The sequence below is a fragment of the Phascolarctos cinereus genome, unplaced genomic scaffold (genome assembly GCF_003287225.1).
Source record: "Phascolarctos cinereus isolate Bilbo 61053 unplaced genomic scaffold, phaCin_HiC Scaffold_4;HRSCAF=312, whole genome shotgun sequence".
In the NCBI taxonomy this organism is placed as follows: domain Eukaryota; kingdom Metazoa; phylum Chordata; class Mammalia; order Diprotodontia; family Phascolarctidae; genus Phascolarctos; species Phascolarctos cinereus.
The window spans coordinates 362,142,089-362,166,088 of NW_027555847.1; the positions used below are offsets into that span (position 1 = coordinate 362,142,089).

Below are 24,000 nucleotides of genomic sequence, written 5' to 3' on the forward strand. Positions count from 1 at the left end.
CTCCCTGGATCTGTTTGTTCATTTGTAAAATTAGGAAGTAAGACTAAATTATCTCTAAGGTATCTTTTCAGCTTGAATGATCAATTAAACTTCTACAGATGGTATTGTTTCTATAGGAAAATGCACTTTAGATTTACAGGCTCAAAGATTTAGAACCAGAAGTTTCTTACAGGTCTAGTCCAACATCCTCATTTATGAATGGGGAAACTGAGGCCCAAAGAAGGGGAGTGACTTATCTATGTTCACATAAACAGTAGGCAACTGAGCCATAATTTGAACCCAGGCTCTCAACTTCCAAATCCCATGTTAATTCCACCACAACATACTACCAAATAAGTGACTCACAATGACTGGGAATAAGTTATACTTGCATATCACTTCCTAAGACAACAACAAGAAATTTATTGATGGTCATTAATTCTGCCGAATTTATTTTATTTTTAATTCTGCAGGGTTTTTTTGTTTAAACATTTTAATATAATGTTATTTTATTTTTCATTCTGCAGAATTTTTAAAAATTTTTAAATTTTCAGAATTAAAAAAAATCTTTGAAATAGCTCTTGCTGATTATAATAATTCCACACATGGAAATTTAACACATGTAAATCTATTGCCATAATAAGAAATATCAAAAGAACCTAAAAAGTGCCTTAGTCAAAATTGCTTGTCTTATCAAGCAAAGAGATGTAGCAGCCAAGGTCAACAACAATTCAGAATATAACCTTTTTTTCCTAAAAATCTCACAGCGAAAATGCTGGAAGATTATGAGCAATATCACCTCATAAACAGAGAGGAACAATCGAGCATAAAACCAGTTTTAAAAAAGCTTGGCAAGAGACCCAATGAAACAAAGTCACCCTGAGAGCATTTAAAGACAAAACTGAAAGGAAGAAAATAAATATCTGATGAAAGGTAGAAAATATCTGTGCATGGTGAGCGTAATCAGGCTGGAACACATGACAAAGAATTATGGAGGAGGTCTAGAGTAAAAGATATCAACAAGGAAATGTAGAAGCAAAAACAGATGTTTGGTTCCATGGAAAGGTAAAGAGACAACAGGTGAATGACCCATGTGTTCTGTAGTGTGCTCTTGATGTCAAGAGAAAGTGAGGAAGGCTCCCAACAAGTTGGGTGTACTGTGTGTGGTGAACTTATGGGAAGACATGGATGAATTAACTGAAGGGCAAGCATGGATGAATTGGGTTTCATATTATTGGAGGAAACACACATAGATGGGATCATGGATCTATTTTGAATGTCTGAGAAACAACTTCATGAATAAAGTAACAATATTAAACATCTTAACATCTGTAAGTGAAATTGAGAAAACATTTTATCTTTGTTGAATCAAGAAAGATGTCTCCAATTCTACAAAATATATATGTATATGTGCGTATGTGTGTGTGTGTGTGTATATACACACATGTAATATATGTGTGTGTGTGTGTGTGTGTGTGTGTGTGTGTATATACAATCTTCATTTAGAATGTTTTGCTTCTAAAGTGATGGAATGAAAAGTAGTTGCCACTTACAGTGTCAACAAATGTTACACAGATTGCAAAGCAGGTGGAAACCACAAACCATAAGAGAGTTCTGCACAGGGCAACTGTTTCAGCCACCAGTAGTGCATGCATTTCAATTTATCTCAGCATCTAGACCATCTCTGTAATAACAACTGAAACTGCTAGGCATTGTTTAGGCAGAATCTTCATTCATTGTGAGACATGATTAGATGAATGGAAGCCATCCACCATGTTGTATTGGTGCCTTCCCTGTGTAATAATAACAACAGTTGTCATTTATATAGCGTTTACAATGTGCCACACACTGTGCTAAGCACTTCACAAATATTATCTCATTACTCAAAGGGAGCAGGTCAGAAAATTCAAAGCTCTCAAGATTTTCCCCCACAAAGGAGATAAAATAGTACCTTAGGGCAAACAAAGTGCAGGTAAAAATAAATAAGAATACTGAGTCACAACAGGGATTCCCCTGGGACAATTTGAGAATATCAGAAGAAAAATCCCAAAGAGGTTTGGTCCTAGTGAAAAGTAAACACCTCCAGGCTACGGTCCGGGTTAACAAGGGCAAGCCCTGGGGTTAGCTGGTTTGTTAGACTGCCTCGGCCCCAGACACAGGGACCTTTGCCCCCGAGATAGAGAGGGGAGTTGGGTGTCTGAGCCCGGGAAGATTGAAAGAACCTCTGCTGACAAAGAACCGAGACCCAGCTGTGCTGCTGAGAGGGGCAAGGGTGAGAAGGAACCAGCACAGGCCTGGTGAGTGCAGAAGCAGTGGGGCAGAAGGCCCCTGGCTGTGGGCACTTACAGGAGGCTGGAGGTTTGGCTTTGGTTCCAGATTAGAGGGGAGAACTGAAGATTTGGGGCAAGAGGCACCATCCTCCATACCCCAGGGCTAGAGGTGATTACAAAAATCAAGCTATTACTAACAAAAAAAAATGCACAGGCAAAGGAGAAAGAACTCAACCATAGAAAGATATTATGGGAAGACAGAAGACTAGGGTTCATCTTCAGAGCTTCTGAAGCTCTTAAAGAAACCTCCTTGTACCCCAAAGAATAATGTCAAATGGTCACCTGCCCAAAAAGAATTCATAGAAGAACTTTAAAAAGACTTTAAAAATCAAATGAGAGAGATAGAGGAAAAACTAAAAAAAGAAAAAAAAAGAATAATCCAAGAAAAACAAGAAGATGATGAAAAGAAAGTTAACCAATTAGAAAAGGAGATCCAGAATCTTGGGGAAGAAAATGACACCTTGAAAATTAGAATTGGAAAAGATGAAGCCAGTGAAGAGATAATCAAACAAAATATGAAGAATGAAAAGATAGAAGAGAAAGTGAAACATCATATAAAAAAAACTGATCTAGAGAACAGACCAAGAAGAGAAAACATAAGAATAATTGGATTGCCTGAAAGCTGTGATGAAAAAAAGAATCTTGATATTATAATACAAGAAATAATTAAAGAAAATTGTCCTGAAGCATTAGAAGGGGGAGAAAGGAAGGAGGGAGTAGAAATAGAAAAAATCCATCTATCATCACTTGAAAGAAATCCTATGAGGAAAACTCATAGGAATATTACAGTCAAATTCTGAAATCCCAGCTCAAGGATAAAATATTAAAAGCAACAAGAAAAAGAAACAATGTAAATATGACAGTGCCACAATTAGAATCACACAAGACCCAGCAGTGGAGGCATTAAACGACGACAGGTCTTGGAACATTATATATGGAAGAGCAAAAGAACTGGGGCTCCAGCCAAAAATGTCATACCCAGCAAAGTTAAGCATAATCCTGAATGAAAATAAAATGGACATTTGATCAACTGTCAGACTTTCAAGACTTTGTTTAAAAAAAAACAACTTGAACTTAATACAAAATTTGACATACAAGAACAAAGAGAAGCATAAGGTAGATTCCAAAAACTGATTACAAGGGGTTCAATAAGGACAGGCCATTTACTTTTTATACATGTAAAATATAAAATATATGTCTAAGATTGTCATTAGTAATTGGGTAATTCATAAGAAAGACTGGGATAGACCTGAGTATTATATGACTTTAAAAAGTAAAACCATTTAGGAACAGCTAAAAAGAGTAATTATTTTGTACAAATGATGTGCAAGAGGAAGAATCCATACAGAGGAACTAGATGGGGGAGGAGGGCTGGCACTTCTGGTAACCTAATTGCATTGGGAGTGGGTTTAAGAGGGAACAATATATATACATACATATATATAGGTATATATATGTGTATACACACACACACACACATATATGAGAGTATAAAAATCTAAATTCAGAAGAAATAAATCAGTAAGAGGATAGGGAGCGGGGAAAGAACAAGGGAGGGATCTCTAGAGGGGAGGATGAGGGAATAGGTTATAGAAGGGTGTTTAGATTTATGGGAATGGGAAGATAGGGGCGGGATTCTTAGAGGGGTTAAGGTAGGTTAAGTAATAGGAGGGCAAGGTAGAGGGTAGAAGTAAAGTAGAGGAGTTAAGGAGGGATAGGAAACAAGAGATATGCACAAACATAAAAACAAAGATCAGGAGTAGAATTTGTTAGGGAAAGTATATATGTATATATATGTGTGTATATATATGTATATGTGTATGTATATCTATATCTATGTGTATGCATATCTATATCTATATAGAAATATATCTGCATTTAATCGTAGCCTTCAGGGGCAGGGAGAGGGGAAGGAAGGGCAAAAAAAGAACAAAGTAAAAAAGTGCACAGCAGAAAACAAAAGAAAATTTACAAGAAAGCAAAGAAAAGATGGACAACTTTCAACACAACATATAGTCCTTTCATACAGGCTTTCTTGAAATGAAAATTTATCGTTTTCATATTTTGAATCCTTTCTTATGTTCTGCTATGCACACGACATGCCTTTTTTCTTACTCTGTATTTAAGTTCCAATATTTAAGTTTATGATGTATTTTTTTTTCTTTTCTCTATTTTGTATTTGTGTTCTGGTGTCTGAGTCTAAAATAAAATTAAAAAAAGAAAAATGAAACAGAAAACAACAACAAAAAATATCTCATTTGATCCTCAAAAGAAGTCTGGGAGATAGATGCTATTGTTATCCTTATTTTATAGTTGAGCTGAAGCAAACAGAGGTTAAGTGACTAGGCCAGGGTCACACAGCCAGTGGGTGCCTGAGATTGGATTTGGACTCAGTATTCCTGACTCCAGGCCTAGTGCTCTACCCATTGTGCCACCCAGCTGCCTTACAAGCTAGTTTTCTCCATTAATCAAGAGGCAATTGTCAACACTGCTGGTTCTACAAGTGAGCCAATATGGAAACATCTCCTTTCCTTTCCTTTCCTCTCTTAATCCTTCTCTGTGACCCTTAACCTGAGATGATGATTAAGCTATGATTGCTATAATCTAATGACCAAAGGGGAGAAGGGAAAGAACGAGCATTTATTAAGTGCCTACTATGTGCCAGGCACTGTGCTGAGGCCGTACACGTATCTCATTTATCCTCACAACAATGCTGGGAGGTAAGGGCTATTATCCCCTTTTTACAGTTCAGGAAACTGAGGAGATGGAAGTTAAGTGACTTGTTTAGGTCACACAACTTTTTGTTGTTGTTCAGTAGTTTTCAGTCATCCCAACTCTTTGTGATACCATTTAGGGTTTTCTTGGCAAAGATATAGGAGTGGTTTGCCATTTCCTTCTCCAGCTTATTTTAAAGATGAAGAAACTGAAACTGTGCTAAGTGACTTGCTCAGGGTCATGTAGCTAGGAAGTGGTTGAAGCCACATTTGAACTCAATGCCTTCCCAACTCTGGCCCAGTGCTCTATCCACTACACCAAACAAAAACAGATTGTTTCTTAAACTTGAGGAATACCCTGAGAAGAGATACAGGAAGCGATACTACATACCACCATGTGACCCTGAGCATCTTTTTTTTTTGGGGGGGGCTAGGCAATAGGGTTGAGTGACTTGCCCAGGGACACACAGCTAGTAAGTGTTATATGTCTGAGGCCTGATTTGAACTCAGGTCCTCCTGAATCCAGGGCCAGTGCTCTATCCACTGCCCTACCTCACTATCCCAAAGTCTTTAAAGGCCTAAGCAAGGCAATATAGGACCAGACTGCTTTTTGCAGGGGAGGCAATTGGGGTTAAGTGACTTGCCCAGGGTGACAAAGCTAGCAAATGCCTGAGGCTGGATTTGAACTCAGGTCCTCTTGACTCCAGGGCCAGCGCTCTATCCCCTTTGCCACCTAGCTGCCCCAACCCTGGGCATCTTTGTGACACCTTTGAGCCTTACTTCCTTATCTGTCAAATGAAGGGGCTGGACTAGACCCCCTAATGTCCCTCCCAACTCTGGGTCTCTGATCCTATGAATTTCCCTTTGATCACAGAACATAACTGACTCATAGTTGTAATATGGCCCCTCACACCTCCCCCATACACACATACATGTTCACACACATATGCATGTATATGTAAACGTATACACACAAACATCAGAGCAGCAGAAACACAGTAGTGGAACGAGCATTTGATTTGGAATAAGAAGACACTGATTTGGACCTCGATTCCATACTCTGTGGCTGTGTTGACTACTGGAAAGTTAAATCATTTCTCTGAGCTTCAGTGACCTAATCTGCAAATTAGAGAAAAGTATATTTACACATCTACTTCACAGTGTTATTTCACAGGATTAAATGAGATAATTTATAGGCATGCATCGTGTAAGCTGCAAAGTACTATAAAAATGTGTGCTCCAATTTAAGGAGATACTGATGGGGGAGAAGGGAAGACAAATTGTACCTAGAATCAATTCTCAGTCTTTTGACTAAGATCATGTAAGTATACAGAAAGAGGAAAAAATAATTTGCAATTTGAAGCAGCAGATTTCTCACCCGAAATTGTTATCCACATTTGTGCATCAGTCTAAGCCAGCTAGCCTTGATCTAAAATTTAATCATTTTTTTTCTGGGATAAGAAAAATAAACTTTCAGCTTTTTATTGGCTCATGATCCCATACTGCTTATAGTCCACTTGCAGATGCACTGTGGAAGGTAAGATGAAAAGGAATGAAATAAGAATTTATTAAGCACCTACTATGTACCAGACACCGTGCTAAATGCTTACATACGTATCTCACTTGATCAGTACAACAACCCTGTGAGGTAGGTAGCTATTATTATCCTAATTGTACAGATTAAGCCAGAGGTTATGTTACTTACCCAGGGTCACACAGCTAGTAAGTGTCTCAGGCCACATTTAAGGTTTTTTTTTTTAATTTCAATTGAATTGTATATTTACCAGATTTTTTCCTTTCATGTTGGGATTGATCCCATAAGCACTTGTAAGGAAGACAAAGTGGGAAATCTCTAAATCATTCCTTTCAGTCTTCATGAAAACTTCAATTTCTTGTTTTCCTTTCCTATTTTTCCTTTCAATAACTAGCTATACAGAAGTAGGATAGTTCAAGGCTAGTAAGGTGATTATATTAATTTGAAATAACCTTCCATAATTTTAAACAGCTGGCTGCATGTTATCTTTACTGGTAAACTCAAATTTGGTTAAGAACATTAGAACACAAGCTGTCTGGCTTTGCTTTGAAGCTTCTCATAAATAATCATTAATGAGCCACTACAAAGCAGAATACAAAGACCTTTCTTTCCCACCATATACTTAAGGAATTAGACTATTTTTCATAGGGGGGTAGGAGCTGTTTTTAGAGAAATTCTTTGAAGAGTAGTATACACTAGACATTGAATTGATAGCATCTGAGCTTATTTTTTTCTGAGACTGATTTAAAAAGAAAAACAACACCTGTTTTGGGAATATTTATTTTCATACATTACTCATATAACAGGTGAAAAAAAAGCAAGGATGAATGACAAAATACATGACTGATAAAAATATATGCATGTCTAAAACCAAACCCACCATCTTCCCCAAATTTCTTACCAAAACTTTTCTTTGTCCAGTCAAAATTTCAGAATAATTTCACTGTCACTTTCACCTAATAAATCCAATTAACTGCCTAGTTCTGTTGATTTTAGCTCTAAAATATCTTCCCTAAGTTCCTTTCTCTACATAACTTCAGTCACACTACATACAATTGAGTCTTTGTTATCTCTTAGTTACTAACACTTCTATTAACTAGCTTCTTGCCTCCAACGTCACTCCACTGTCCCCCTAGTCTATCTTGCCATCAGAGGTCTGCCAGCATTTCTCATTTCAAAATCCCCACTAGCTCCCCAGTCACTTCCAAACAGTCAAAATTCCTAAGCTGGGATTCAGATCTACTTTTCTAGCATTATGTGCCACTATGCCTTCACTTACCCTTTTTTCTGGCCAAACTGGATGACTTGCTGTTGCATGAATATGCCTTGGGCCTTCATAACCTTTCTGTCTTCTATTCAGGCCTTTCCCACCACTTAGAAAGTCCATATTCCTCATCTTTGCCGTTGTTCAGTTGTATCTGATTCTTTGTGACCCCATGGACCATAGTATGCCAATACTATCCATGGAGATTTTTTTTCTCCACTTAATAGCATTTTATTTGTCAAGTTTGCCATTTCCTTCTGCAATGGAGTAATATAAACAGAGGTTAAGTGACTTGACCAGGGTCACCCAGCTAGTAAGTATCTGAGGCTGGATTTGAATTCAGATTTGACTCCAGGCTCAGAGCTCTACCCTCTGGAGCTATGTAGATGACTCCCGAGCTTTGCCCTGTTAAAAAAAAAAACCTACTTTTCCTTCAAATCCAGCCCATCTTAATGACATCATATAAGAAGTTTTATTTCCCTTCCCTCTCAGAAATTCTCTCTCCTCCCTACTAACTCTCACATTATTTTTAGGTAGCTAAGTGGTACAATGGATAGTACTGGATCTGGAGTCAAGAAGACCCAAGTTCAAATCCAGCCTTACTTACTAGCCTGGATAAGTCAGTAAACCTCAATCTCCCTCAGTTTCCTCATTTGCAAAATCGGGACAACAATAGCACCTACCTACCCGCCATGGTTGTGTGCAGATAAAATGTAATTATCTGTAATGTGCTTTGCAAACTTTAAAGTACTATATTAATCCTAACTAGTTATTATTTACCATATCTCTCCTAAGGCCATTATTATTCTGCCTTGTAAGATAGCTGTTTGTATATATTTCATCTCCCCATTAAATTGTAACCTTCCTAAAGGCAGTCTGGTGGTACAGTGGCTATAACCATAGACCTAGAGTCAGGAAGACTGGAATCTGAATCCAACCTCAGATATTCACTAACTGTGTGACCCTGGACAAGTCACTTGGCCTGTTTGCCTCAGTATTCTCAAAACTATAAAAATGAGAACAGCACCTTCCTAAAAGGGTTGTTGTGAGGTTCCCATAAGATATCTGTAAAGCACTTAGTATCAGTGCCTAGTATACAATAAGCACTTGTTTAATCCCTTCCCCCATCCCCTACACCAAATTCAACCACATAGCCTGAGAAAGCCTAATGTTGCCTTTTACCTAGCAGACAGGCTTAAGAAATATTTGTTAAATGAATAGTGGAGATCCCCAAATAACCAGCTGGTGATGGGAATGAGCACTTCTATATTTCTAGGATGAGGATTTTAAAAATCATATTCTTACAGTCCATTTTCTAGTAACTAATAGCTTTCTAAAATTCATAAAGTTGTCAGAATTCAACTATAAATAAAAGTGACTCACAGACGCACAAGGGCAAAATGTGCCACATTTATTTACATATGAAATGTGTTTAATACGGTTATAATGAACGTAGTGTATAACATCTGACAGCAGCAAGACCCTTTAAGGAACGGAACGATAACTACAGTATATCATGCAAGTATCTATATATACACAAAAGTTTTTTTTTAAAAAAAAGTACAAAACTTGTTTAGGGATAAATACAAGATATAAAATACAAAACAAAAAAACACAAAAAATATAACTCTCACAGAGAACTATATATGGAAGGGACAGAACGGTACCTTTGCTGTGCTTCATTAAAGCATAACTACCAATGTTAGATATACTTATTGAAATGACAGAACGAAAACCTGGCAGCTGTGTGCTCAATCTGAAATGGCCAATTGTGATTCTATAGGCTGCTGTATTAACACATCGATGGATAGCAGCTTCAGTTGCGCATCCTAACTCTAAGTACCAGAACATTTGGCATTAGCACCCAGAATAGGAAAAGTCAATTCTTGAGACAGCACAGGGTTAAATGAACTATTTTCTTCCTTTAAAAGCCAAAGAAATACTTGGTTTTTTATTTGTCTCTATGTTTAATAAATTACAAGACAAAAACCAGACTGTATAAAAATCTATTGATCTAGTTACATATTTGTTTCTTCTACAGCAGTCCAGCCCTTTCATCAAGCTTACATCCCTGTGATCTTAAAACAGTCTTGCAAATATATATGAAAAAAAATTGCCAGCCCACAACTCTTTCTGATCTAATTTTACAATGGACTCCTTCCCTTTCTCTTCACAGACAACATTAAGGAAAACCATTCCCTTCTACTTGCCTGGTCTAAGTTGTTATCCACCAGTGGGTTATTTGCAAGACTGCTTTAAAAACTTTCTCTTGTGGCCCTAAAAAATACCTAGAGATGCACAGATATGCAATGATGAGTTTCGAGGCGCGCACATACTTCTTTCAAAGTAGATACACTGAGAACTAGTGCTAAGACACTTGAAGAGCCTAGTGTTCTTGACACCTAAAACCAACTACAATTTATGTAGTGAATTCTAAAAAATAAAAAATACTAAAAAAGGCATTATGTTAGCCTGTAATTTAATTAGCTAAACCATTCAAACTCATGGCGTACAAAACAGTTTATCTGAATCCAAGGAACTGCCCCCAGTGCTAAGAACTCTGTTTTAAAGAAACTTAGTACAAAAAAGAAAAATACTAAACAAAAAAAACCTTAAAACATTACCCACTAAATACTGATACAAACACGTAACAAAGAGTATAAAAGTTATTAGTTTAAATATATACAAACTCTTTTTAAACTCAAATACTGTTTTAATACTTATTGAGGGTATATACGATGAGGTGAAGAGGATACATTTAAGGAGAATATATTGCAACAGCCTAAACAGTACTGTCAACTCTATTATACTGCAAACTTTCTGTAACAAAAAAAAGTTTTTTCCATTCCAATGTGGAGAGAGATTTTCCTTTTGGAATACTCATTTTTCAGCTGAACTCATTCTTTTAGACTTAATGAAGGCCATGCCATGTGTTCTCATGTGAGTATTTAAGGCAGCTTCAGTTTCAAATGTCTTTGCACACACTTTGCATTTTCTGTCTGACATCAGGCTATCAGATGATTCGTCTTCATGACTGGGTTTGTTTTCCTGTTGATTATCTTCCCCAGAACCATTCTGCTTAGACACAGGTTGAGGTTCCTTTAATTTATGGACTATGAAGAGATGCCGGGAGAGAGACACATGGGAGGTGTAGCAAAGGCCACATTCTCGACATTGGTAAGAAGAGCCGTCAGACTTATGCTGAGGGATGTGTTCGTGAAACTGCAGAAGATTTTCTGTTGTAAAGCCACACACAGCACACTTGTGAACTTTAAAAACATTTATCTTTAGTTTCTTCAATGGCTGAGTAATTGCTCCTCGTGGGGGTCTGAATTCTAAAACGGGTTCTTCTAATTTCCGCTTTGGACTGGGGGCCTGATAAGAGACAACAAGCAAAAAACATTGATCAAATTAAAATAGTCCTGCTATTTTCCTGAAGAATGATCATCTCTGATTGAGCTAAAAGACAGTAAGATATGATCACATTTTGGCATTAATAAAAAAAAAGACATGCTTCTGCAATGTTTTACCCTGTTTCCAATATTAATGTGATCTCACTCTTACGCTGTCCTTAATCTTCTGCCAGTCACAGTTCAATATACAGACATCTATCTCTGGCTGAGGGCAGCTAGATGACACTGTGGATAAAGTGCTGGGCCTGGAGTCAGGAAGATCTGAGTTCGAATGTGACCTCAGACACTAGCTGTGTGAACCTGGGCAAGCCACTTAACCCTCTTTGCCTCAGTTTCCTCATTTGCAAAATGAGCTGGAGAAGAAAACAGCAAACCACTCCAGTATCTTTGCCAAGAACATCCCAAATGGGTTCACAAAGAGTCGGACACAACTGAAATGACTTAACAACAAAAATCTCTTGCCGATAAGAATACTACAAAGACCGTACCCTTGGGGCAGCTAGGTGCCCACTGGATAGAGTGCCGGCCCTGAAGTCAGGAGGACCTGAATTCAAATCCAGCCTCAGGCCAAAACACTTGATGCTTACTACCTGTGTGACCCTGGGCAAGTCACTTAACCCCAATTGCCACCCCCCCCCAAAAGACTGTACCTTAGCTCTGATGCTTATTATCTGTGATCGACCTTACCATTTTTGCCACCTAACTACTCTGCATCTGTTTCCTCATGTATAAACAAGAAGGCTGGACTACTTGATGTCTAAGCCTATGCTCAGTTTAACTACAAATTCCCCAGGGAAAGGTAATACAAAGGAAATGCCCAGCTCTTTCTATTTCTTTCAGTTATAATGCTTATTTTAGGCAAAGGTCTTGTGCTTTAAAGGATGAAACTATTGCCAAATGTTGGAAGTAGTTAATCAGTACCCAGGAAGAGAAGCTGGTGTTCCAAGCCTGCTGAAACCAGGGGCCTCAGTTGCAATAAAAACATGTTGTTGAATCTCCCATGTCTTACCTCCCAGCGCTCTCTTATTCCAACTCGATGCTCCTCCCACCATCCCCCCTCAAATTTGTTCCTGCTGTTCCTCTTTTCTCCCCCTCTCTAATTAAATGCTTCAAGACCCAGCGGCACTGCTTTCCTAGACGGTCCCAGCTCACAATGATCTCTCCCTCTCGACTGTACCATTCATTTGGCACTAAATCACTTATTGCTTTGTACCATTGGTTCTCTCTCCACAGGTATGTCTTCAACAACTTCAGTTTAATTCCACAAATATGTATTAAGCATCTTCCATAAGTCAGCTAGTTGCCACAGTAGATAGATTCCTGGGCTTAGAGTCAGAAGGACTCATTTTCCTGAGTTCAGATCTGGCCTCAGACACATCCTAGCTGTGTGACCCTGGGCAAGTCACTTAACCCTCATCTGTAACCCTTATCAAGTCAGTTTCCTCATCTGTAAAATGAGCTGGAGAAGAACATGGCAAACTATTCCACTTGACAAGAAAACACCAAATGGGGTCATGAAGAGTCAGACATGCCTAAAAACATGCCTAACACAACTCAACAACGTATCTCCCATAGAATGGGAGATACTGAGAGACTAAAAAACAAAAATAAATATAGTTCCTGTTGTTCAGAAGGCTAAGATTGAATAGGTGTTAATGCACTTTACATAAAAATGAGACAAAATAAAATATGACCAGGCTAAGATCAAGACAAATCTTAGAAGAGAGAGAACTTACTTTCCCTTGAGAGGGGAAAGTGAAGTTATTTATACAGCACGTGGATTGGGCTTCAAAGAAAGAAAAGGATTTCAACCGGTGGAAATGAAGAGGAAGAACGTTTCAAGTGTACGGGAGGATCTACATAAAAGCACACAGATGAGAGCGTACAGGATGAAATTGGGAAAAAGACAACAACTCAACGTGGCTGGACCACAGAGTGTATAAAGGGGAGTAGTATGAAAAGAGTGTACTGTAGCCAGATTGTTGGGGCTTTAACTGGCAGGTTAATAGTTTTATTTTATCCTGGGCCAGGGCTTCTTAAACTTTTTCCATTCATGACCCCTTTTCCATTTGGGCACCAGTGCCTTGGAGTTGTGTGGCCTGAGGACATGTTTTGTGTTCAGAAGCAAGGCTACAGATAACACCTCAGATTCATTCTGTGTTTGATTTTTAATTTGGCTGTTGTGCATTCTGAAATCTTTTACTCTTGCCAAATTTTTCATGATCCCATGTGGGGTTGCGACCCACAGTTTAAGAAGTGCTGCTTTAGGCCAAAAGTTTTCAAAAAGTGACCCAGGGGTCCCAGGTGGGGGGGAGGGGGCTGAGACATTTTAAAATGTTCCTGAGGTCAAGATTATTTTCATAATACTAAAATGCTTTTATTTCTAGTTTAATAAGTATTGATAGCTATGACCCACATAAACAAAAGTTCTTTGGGGGATCCTCAATATTTTTTAAAAGTATAAAGGGGTCCTGAGATGAAAAAGTTTGAAAGCCGCTGCTCACAGCAATAGGAAGAATCGATATCTGGATTAAAGAGGGTCAAGGTAGAGATCAGTTAGGAGGCTATTATAACACATTGTGCTATATTACATTACATGTATTATATTTATTACATTACTGGATGACCACCAATAGCACTACACTGTCTTTCAGTACCTGACTCACAGTACCTGGGTTCCAATCCCACCTATGATATGACCTGGGTGACCTCAAGAAATTCATTTATCCACGTGGGCTTCAGCTTCCTCATCTCTAAAATGAGGCAAATGGACTATATATTTATATTGCACCATATCATATCATATATCATATCACAGCATAGTTAATATTAGGGCAGCTAAGTGGCACAACGGATAGAGCGCTGAGTGTGAAATCAAGAATGTTCATCTTCCTGAGTTCAAATCTGGCTTTAGACACTTACTAGCAGTGTGACCCTGGGAAAGTCACTTAACCCTGTTTGTCCTGTTTCTTCATCTATAAAATGAACTAGAGAAGGAAATGGCAAACTGCTTCAGTCTCTCTGCCAAGAAAACCCCAAATAGGGTCATGAAGAGTCAGACATCACTGAAACAACCGAACAACAAAAATATTATAATATTAAATAGTCCAGGTGCTGTTAAAGGCCTGAACTAGGGTGGTGTGATAAATTAGCTAACTAGAGCAGAGGGGATAGGTATAAGAAGTACTGTGGAGGCAGAATCCTTAGAGAGGGAGAAAAGGAATGTTAAAGAGGAGGAAAAAATTTAAAATGTCTGAGATTTTAAGTTTTGCATGAATCGGGGGGGTGACAGTGTCATCAACAGATACAGAGAAGTTGGGAAGAGAGGCGAATGATATTCTGAATACATTAGGTTTGAAGTGCTCGTGGGACATCTAGATAGTTACATACATACAGTTATGTATGGGGCTTAGGGAAGAGACTCAGGTTGAATTCTGTAAAACTTCTCTTTCATCCTCAACTAAATCATCAGCTCCCGAGGGGATTAGAACAGCAAGTGGTAGTGGGAAATGAGTGAACCACACTAACTCCATCTTATGACTCAATTCTAAAGCTAGACTGGTTCCCTTTCTATTCAATTATGGGTCTAGTCCAATTTTGTTTTGTGAAAAAACTATTCAATTGTGGGAGCTGAGAGAAAAGCTTCTCTTTCACCAGCCACACTTCCTAAGTACAAAGACCATATCTTGTACTTTTCTCTCTGTTCCCCACAGCACCTAGAACAGTCCTCTGCATAGAGGGCATTCAATAAATATCTGTATATCTGTATATGGATTTAAACTGTAAATCTGATCTAAGGCCAAAAGACAGAAAAAGTGTGAAAACACTGGGATAGTGTATTTCATCCCTGACACCAATAAATTTCCAAGTGCTGATTTATATTTTGTTGTTACAGCTATGCAATTTGTAAGAAGCATTATATCAAAGAGGATCATCGAAGCATTTTTTAAAATGCATAGAAGATGGGGGCAGCTAGGTGGCACAGTGGATAGAGCACCGGCCCTGGATTCTGGAGGACCTGAGTTCAAATCTGGCCTCAGACACATAACACTTACTAGCTGTGTAACCCAACCCCCACTACCCAACTAAAAAAACCAACCAAAACAAAAAATACATAGAAGAGAACAGAAGGAAATTCAGAAACAAACACAGACAAGCTGGACAGATGTGAAAGTAACAAGTTGACATTTATTATATTCTTTGTTTAAAAAGTAGGCTTGTACACAATAGAAAATTGCAGTTTCACATATAACCTTTCTGTTCTACTTTGTATAAGGAAAGGTCCTCTCTTTTGTTATTTGTGGAGTTCAGAATTTAAAAAATTAAACTAAAAAAAAATAAGTAATGTGTTGCAGTGTTGTGCAATGGAAAAAGCACTGGACTTACAGAGTCCAAAGGCCTGGTTTCCAATTCCCTACTAGCTTTTCTCAGGATGTTTATCAAATGATGGGGTGAGATCAGGTGACTTCTAGGGCACCTCCAGCTTTGACATGTTATGATTTTCTGTCACATATCTATCTTTCACTGTATTAGAATTAGCATTCAGAGATAAATCTACCTAGCTTCCTATACTAATAGTCACTGCAAAGAGAGCAATTCTTATGTGTTTTACCTTGGTCTCTTCTTTTATTTCTGTTTCCTCCACACTGGTAGATTCTGTCATTTCTTTTAAATCAGGGTCCTTAATCCCATGCATCAGCTGAATGTGTTTCTCTAGCATTAACCGTTTTGTAAATGTGCGCCTTGATTCTGGGCAGTGCCTACATAAAACAACAAAAGTCATGTACACATTTTGCTTATAGGGATTTTCAAAAGAACTCTAGGCCCACAAATATGTTTACTGGTCTTCAAGATCTTCACAAGCCAATTTCATACTTACCAGTATCAAAGGCATAAAAGAGCAGCAACAGCCTAAGAGCACTGGCTCTGGAGGAAGGACCTGAGTTCAAATCCCATTTAGGACACTACCTAGGTCACCTGGGGAAATTCATTTATGCTCCCTGGGCTTCAGTTTAATTCAGTTCATTTCTAAGATGAGGCAGTTGGACTAGATAGGCTCTGAGGTCCCTTAGAAGCTCCAGATCCACAGCCCTGTTGTTCTTATTTCCCATTTTATTAAACATTTTAAATTGTTAGTGTCACTTTTTTTTTTTGTAAACTCGGATCATTTTGGTTCAAGTGCCTTATAAAATATTCCTGGTTAAGCACCAGTATTCTCTACTTTCTTGAAAAGGAGAAGCTCTCAATTTAATTTTTTTTTCCCTTTAAGATGACTTTAAGAGCATTCCTGCAGAGGTGCTTTAATATGAAAGAAAGAAGGAAGAAGATGGTCTTCTACCAACTATTAATTAGTGATGCCAGCTATATAACACAGAGAAACCTGCTCTTTATCATCTGAAGCATGCAGCATGGGCAATTCTTCATGAAAATAATAATCATATATATATATATAAAACTTTAACTTTATGGATAAATTGTTTTTTAGTGGTCAACCAATGGGTTAAAATGCAGGCATTTAAAAACATTGGTCTATGTTGAGTGAGAATATCACAGGTAAAAGGAAGAATACAATAAGCTCCAATTTAATATTGTACTTTACAAAGCCAAAGCTTATAGACAAGAAGTGACTTGTTCATGGTCACACAGCTAGGAAATGAACCTAAAGTCTTGGGACTCCAGTCCAGTACTTTTTCCATTTTACTACCCCTCTTCTCTAAAAACAACTCTGTAGTAGCAAGGGATATATCCATGTAGACATTATTTTGTTTCCTTTTTTTTTCTGAAGATGAGAAATCATCACTTTTTAGATAATAGCTTCAGAAATCCTAGAGTTTATTAACTCAATAGCTACTTAGAGATGTACATTATAATGTAGACACCAAGAGCAGTGAAGAAACAAATAGGTGACTGAAAATTCTACGGGCTTTTTCAGAACTAGATTTGCTACTTTCCAGAGAGCTCAGAAGAACTTGATATGTGCACTAAAAAAAATAACTGAAACATTTTCTAAACCCTTCTGCGCAAGCAACAAATGAAACCAGCACTGATACGTAGGGTGACAACATTTTTCTGTTCAATCATTTTTAGTGACTGCAATTTTGCTATCACCAATGAGTTTGCTGGATGTTTTTGTGAGTCTACAAATGACTTCCCTGTGCAATAAATATACTGATTTTATGCTTCTACATAAAAAATACTAACATTGTGTTTCAAAGCTAGAGTTTCACTAGGGCCACACTCAATCACCTTAAAGTCCACACCTTCTTCTACTACTCAGTCAAGTCTCTCTACTTATCCCCTTCTAAGCATCACTCCCAAACTTTAGCCGAATCCCTGGCTATACTCTAATCATAGAATGCAGTCACCTCAATACACTCTTTTTTCCTTTTACTCAGAAAACTCCCATGTCTTCTATTAAGTTTCCCTGACTAACCTCAGGAGATGCAGGAATTCTACTTTGCCAAAACCTTGTCTAAATGTGAAATTCCCATGACTCAGTTTCAAGATGTAATGTCAACTTACAACTTCTGTATTTACTGTGCATATATGAATATATGTAAGTATATATACATATACACACTCAATTTCTTTACCAATAAATTTTATTTAATATGTATGTATCTATGTATATGTCTGGTGTTTGTCCAATCGTCTTAAGCATCTAAAGGGAAGGTACCACATTTTCTCAACTCACTTTGGGCAAAAATTAACACAGCAACACAAGCAGGCTAACTACTTCAAAAACACTTTTTACTGATAATAATGTAATGACACTTTGACCTTAATTACCAGATGATATTAGTGACTATAGACTGATGATGAATTTAGGTCAATTTCTCTTTTTACTGATTCCCTTCTAACCAATGCCATGAACTGGCAAGACAATTTGCATGGGTTACAACTAGACATCTCAGGGCATGGAAAAATGTTTCAGATGAGGAATGAACCCACGACCTTATTCTTATTGGCATAAAGCCTTAAACAAGTAGGCACTACTGAAGATAAGGTTTTACAGGTGACAGCTTGGCACAGTGACTGGAAAGTCAATCAGTTATTCTGAAGAAATGTTTTCAGTAATACAATCTATCACCATATGATACTGCACTTTTTAGGTTGGGTTAATATATTAGCATAGGGCAATCAAGATTATAATGATTATTTTACCTTAAAAAAATTCTGTTAACATCACATAGCATATCAAAGAACCAGGTGACAAAATGGGTTGAATTCTAAAGCAAAGCAGAGTGGTACAGTGACACGAGCCTTGACTATAGCTTCAAAGAGCATGGATTCACATCCCTTCTCCAATGTTTATTACCTGTGTGACCTTGGGCAAATCCCTTAACCTTTCTGGTCTCAGTTTCCTATTTGCAAAGTGAGGAGAGTGAGTTGAACTAGATGGGCTAAGTTTTCTTCACTTTCCAAATCTATGATCCTATGATCTATAAAAATGAAAGCGCTAGAGGAGATGGCCTCTGAGGTTCCCTCTAGGGGGCAATGTAGGTGATGTAAAAACAAAAGGTATCAATAAATATTAATTTTAAAAATAAAGAATCAATATAAAGTCAAACAAAGAAAAGGTCTTCTTTTAATTCTCTCATGACCTTTATATTAACAACCATCACTTACGAGCAGGTGTAAACTTTCCTAATGCCTTTGTGTTTGATTCGATTATGGCGACAGAGGCTGTGCGATGAGCTGAATGATTTGTCACACTGGCGGCAAGGATGCTTCTTCATTTGCTTTATTAAAGAGAAGAAAGGAAAATGTCAGCGGCAGATCTTTAAAACCAGAACACACTTTTAAAATGAGAAACCCTGTGTTATAAGCTGAATTTAACAGGTGCCTGGTAGGACCTGACAACTCTTCAATCAATGCACCTAGATGGGAAAGGGGGAAAAAAAAAAAGAAAGAAAAGTTTGGTTTCAGAGAGCTAAAGGAAACTTTACCAGGAGAGTAGAAAATTAGGATTTTGTAGGAAGACTTTTTTTGGGGAGAGCGTGGGAGTTAAATGATTTGTCCAGGATCACACAGCTAATAAGTATCTGAGGCTGGACTTGAACTCAGGTTCTCCTGATTCCAGGGCTGGTGCTCTACCTATTTATTGCACCACCTAGCTGCCCTTCTAAGAAGACTTTTAAGTTGAATATCTCTTTCAAAACACAAATGCATGGTTTTTCTAAGTTACACCTATCTGAAATGAAAAAAAAATTATCCTTTAAACTTTACCACAAAAGCAGGCAGTAAACACAATACTGCCCTTTCAATACATGCCCAATAAGCATGGCACGTACATAGAATCCATACTGTTTCATTTGTGAATCATTTTAAATTAAGTCCCTTAAGGAGAAAGTCTACCTGACTAATTTTAAAATTCCATTTCCCTCACCCAATACTATATTGATTGAGTAGGGACAGAACAGAGCTGAGATTTCACTAGTGTATAGTGAGGAAATTCCCTTTAACAATGATGATCAACAACTTTTATGGGCTCAGTGCTCTGGGACACTGAGATTAAAGTGACTTGCCCAGGTTTACACAATTACTACTTTTCAAAAATGAGACTTGAAACTAGGTCATCCTGACTCCACAGAAGACAAAGCCAATGGTTTGCCAAAGGGCTTTCTGTGTGTGTGTGTGTGTGTGTGTGTGTGTGTGTGTGTGTGTGTGTGTTATTTAAACAGAATCACTAGATTTCCCATGAACACTAATATGGGAAACTTTCCCAAAGGAATAATTTTAAGAAAACAAAAATAACCACATGACATAAATGTAGTCAAGTTTAATTTCCACTCTACCCCTGAAAAGAATGACAGCTTATCCCCCTAAAACATATTTTAATCCAAGAATTGACCTTCATACCTCTGCAAACTCAACTTAAAATAACTTAATCTCTACAGGTATAAATTATAGAGCAGTTGCTGCTCTGCACTGGTAGAGGAAGTTTCCTAATTGGAGTTCCCTGACCAACGATGATAGCCCATGCCACTTCCCAAAAGTGATGATGGTGAAGAGATACAAAAGACAATAATGGTGCACTGGAAGAAAAGCACTGAACCTGGGCAGAGGCAGAAGATCTGGGTTCTAATCTGGATTTTCTATTACTCTTCCTCCTAGAGCCTCAATTTCTTTACCTGTAAAATGAGGAGGGTGACCTAAACTATTTCTAAGGTCTTTCCTAACTCTAAAATTTTGTGATTTTTAGACACCTCTGTTTCTCTTCTTCATCTTTGTTAAATATAAACAAATGCTGTAACACAGGGAATATAAAACAATAGTCACAAAGTGCACAGTCCCAAAAGTGTTTATGCTGTTAAGTGAGGACATCATGGAATCTTGGGAACTTTCAGCTCTAAGATTTTATGTTCTTAAAGCCCATATATCCTAGAGCACAGCACAAAATTTACTTAGTTTTACTTAGTTTGGTAGTTTCTACTGGTTTATACGTCTAAAAACCTTAGACAATTCAAAATTATTTTAGATACACCCAAATGTATTCATTAAAATGTATTTTTAACATGACAGTGACCACTGATTAAGTAAAAAATGTGATAATGATTAGTGACACCTATAGGAATTAAGTGAGTAAAAATCGCCATGTGGAAACCCATGATAAATAGGTGTTATACATGTCCTGCTAACTTTTTCTGTGCAAACTCTCAATTCTCGTATCACACTGCAACCCTTAAAGCCACCCTCTCAGCCAACATATTTTCACAGAACTATTTTCTCACCATTGCCACAATCCTATCATACTTGTGCAGTTTATTTCTGGAATCCAAATACAGGATTTTTCACCTCAAGGTATTAAATTTAATCTTAAATGCATCCCATTGTTTCAGCCTATTAAGATCTTTGGGAACACAAATTACAATCTGGCTTATACACTCAGTAAACCAGTAGTTTATACTATTGAAATTAAGAAATCATTCAACATCACAGTTATCTTCCCCAAGCTTCATGTCATCTAGTAATTTGATAAGTGTGCCCTAAGTCACTGATTAAAAATGCTGGGTTGAACAGTGCCAAGGATGGAAACCTATGACACCAAATCAGAAAGCTCCTTCCAGACTAGCATCATTCCATGAATCACCAGTTTATGTGGTAGAGTTGGTCATCCATTCAAAGGTCAGCTCAAGTGCCACCAACTACCAGAACTAGTTCTTAATTCACCTTGCCCTTAATGGTATCCCCATCTTACTCTATCCTGCAGTGAAATGACTTGGTACAGCACGTAGCCTGTACCAAATAGAATGTATTCCCAGAGCCTAAGATAATGCCTTGCACAAAAAAAACATTTAATAAATGCTTGCTGAACTGAATTTAACTGACCCTTCTACCTTCTAAATGATGAAATTATTCAAAAGCAAATTTCAATTTCTCTACATTTATGAAAAACATCTGGCAGAAATACGGATGGTGGTTGAGCAGTTGGTATATGCTGCCACCACATCTCTTCTTTTGTCTCTTTTTCTCCTTCTCCAAATGATCTTCATCATGCTTCTTCCCTTTGGATTTCCTTCCTCTGTCTTCTTGATATACAATGCTATTTCAGTAACCTTTTTTTTTCTACTGAATAAATTGCCTTCCATCGCCTTATTCGAGTCAGGAATAAAATCTCATTAAACATCAAGGATGCCAATGAGTTTGTATTTTCCTCTCTCAATTAAGATTTCAAGGTTCATTTTTTTCCTAAAGTACCTATCCTCAGTGTATTTGGGTAGAGACATGTTAGGGCATGAAAAATGTCTTTCTTCAATGTTTCTTGTGAATTAACTATTATGCCATACCTGCCACTTCCTCTGGCTTAGTCCTTAATGGGGCAGTTTTCTCTACTCCACTTGCAGTATAAAATCTCCTTGATCAGATTGATAAACCTCAAATAAACATTCTTCCCTATCCTCACTATGTCTGACAAGTCTTTCACGTTTTCCATTGTGCACCAGATACACTGGTCATGTAAGCTCACTACCCTGTGGCACAGTCACCAAGTACCTTTTCTTGTGACCAGTAACAGAGGTATCTATGTAGCCTCACTACCATTATATGACACAGAGTCCATTTCCTCCTCAGATGGTCCAGCTCCATACTCTAAGGGGAAGTCTTAAATCTCTTGAGAAGGTCACTAATAATTTACTAATGGCCAAACCCAGTGGCTTTTTCTCAATTTTTGACCCCTTTAACCTCTCTGTAGCATGTGACACTAGTTACCACACCATCTTTCTATGGTTTCTATTTCATTGCATTATCTTGGTGTTCTGCCTCTGATAAACCTTTTTTTTTTCTTTTTAAAGGGAATTGGAGTTAAGTGACTTGCCCAGGGTCTCACAGCTAGTAAGCATCAAGTGTTTGGTCTAAGGCCACATTTGAACTCAGGTCCTCCTGACTTCAGAGCCGGTGCTCTATCCACTGTGCCACCTAGCTGCCCCTGATAAATCTCATTTAAAATCTTCAATTAATCCTCTTTCTTCTCTTGCCCTTTACCTTACATTGGTCATTCCTCAAAGTTTTTCATTCTTCGCTGTTTTCTTCCTATCATATATATCCCTCTCCCTTGATGATCACAGCCATTCCCCAACGACTAATTCCTAAATCTATATCTCCTGCACTATAACATCTCTGCCAAACTACAGTCCCTCATTTTTGCCTTGGGGGCATATATTGTGTATATATCCTTATAATACTTGCTACAGTGCAAAATGTTGAGCATATACTTTATAAATATTTGTTGAATGAATGAGCCATGTATAATGAATGAGATTAAGATGATCAGAAGTTAAGCATTTCCAAGGTATGAATGAATGAATGTCCTGCATGAATAGTTTCGAAAACACACATTGTACCTACAGTAGGCTTATATTCAAACAAAAGGCAGGAAAAGAACAGAAAGATAGCATCACATAAGTAATTCAGCAACAGGTTAGAAATTGAAAGACACACAGTTCTAACTTGGGCTTTGCCTTTATCTTAGTTTTTTGTTTTAATATTCCATTTTTTCTTTCATGTCCACACAACTCCTTTTCTTCCCATTTGCCTTCTTTCATTCTACAAACCTCCTACTTACCTATTCCTCCCCCATTACTACCATATTTGCTTTCCTATAATATAATCAGATAAAACTAAAATAAAGTAGGACTACACTATGAAATTTTTAAAAAAATATTTATTAACAACTAAAATCTTAACAATTAAAGAAACAGATATGAAATTTTAATCTGAAAAGTCTTAAGGTAGTACTCATTTTCTGACCAAATAAAATCTTAAGCCTTCAAAGATAATTTTTGTATCAATACTTGCCTCCAAGACTATAGTAAAATTTCATCTGTATCAGTTCATAAAGTTCTTGTTTTTTTTAAAGAATTTAAATTTAAAGAATTTCTCACATTCTTTACTTGTTGGAACATATAATATTTTGCTTCTTATGCATGGCTCTTGTTTGTTTTTATACCTAGCTTTCTAATCAAGCTTAAAATGTAGCAATACTTGCCTAAAATCTAAGTGAATTAAGATCTGGCCTTTGGGGCCATAACAAGAATAACTCCTTTTTACCCACATGTACAAAAATATTTATAGCAGCTCTTTTTGTGGTGGCAAAGAATTGGAAACTGAGGGAATGCCCATCAATTGGGGAATGGCTGAACAAGTTGTGGTATATGAATGTAGCGCTATAAGAAATGATGAGCAGGTGGACTTCAGAAAAACCTGAGAAGACCTGTATGGACTGATGCTGAGTGAACTGAACAGAATCAGGAGAATGCTATACACA

The 24,000-nt window shown here is 37.5% G+C and overlaps 1 protein-coding gene across 11 annotated transcripts in view; it reads right to left on the minus strand.

The window, feature by feature from the left end:
• Positions 1-9,209: 9,209 nt before the first annotated feature.
• The window catches only part of ZNF532 (zinc finger protein 532), a 113,448-nt gene continuing 98,657 nt past the window's right edge, over positions 9,210-24,000 (minus strand). For 10 of the 11 annotated variants that reach the window (XM_020995001.2, XM_020994993.2, XM_020994947.2 and 7 more), the window contains 3 exons: positions 18,864-18,976; positions 15,847-15,994; positions 9,210-11,196 (listed from right to left, as the gene is read on the minus strand). In XM_020995001.2, the coding sequence (XP_020850660.1) occupies positions 10,702-11,196; positions 15,847-15,994; positions 18,864-18,976 (756 nt within the window). In that variant the 3' untranslated portion in view covers positions 9,210-10,701. The remainder of the gene's footprint in view (positions 11,197-15,846; positions 15,995-18,863; positions 18,977-24,000) is intronic. The other variant, XM_020995004.2, reaches the window with a different exon arrangement.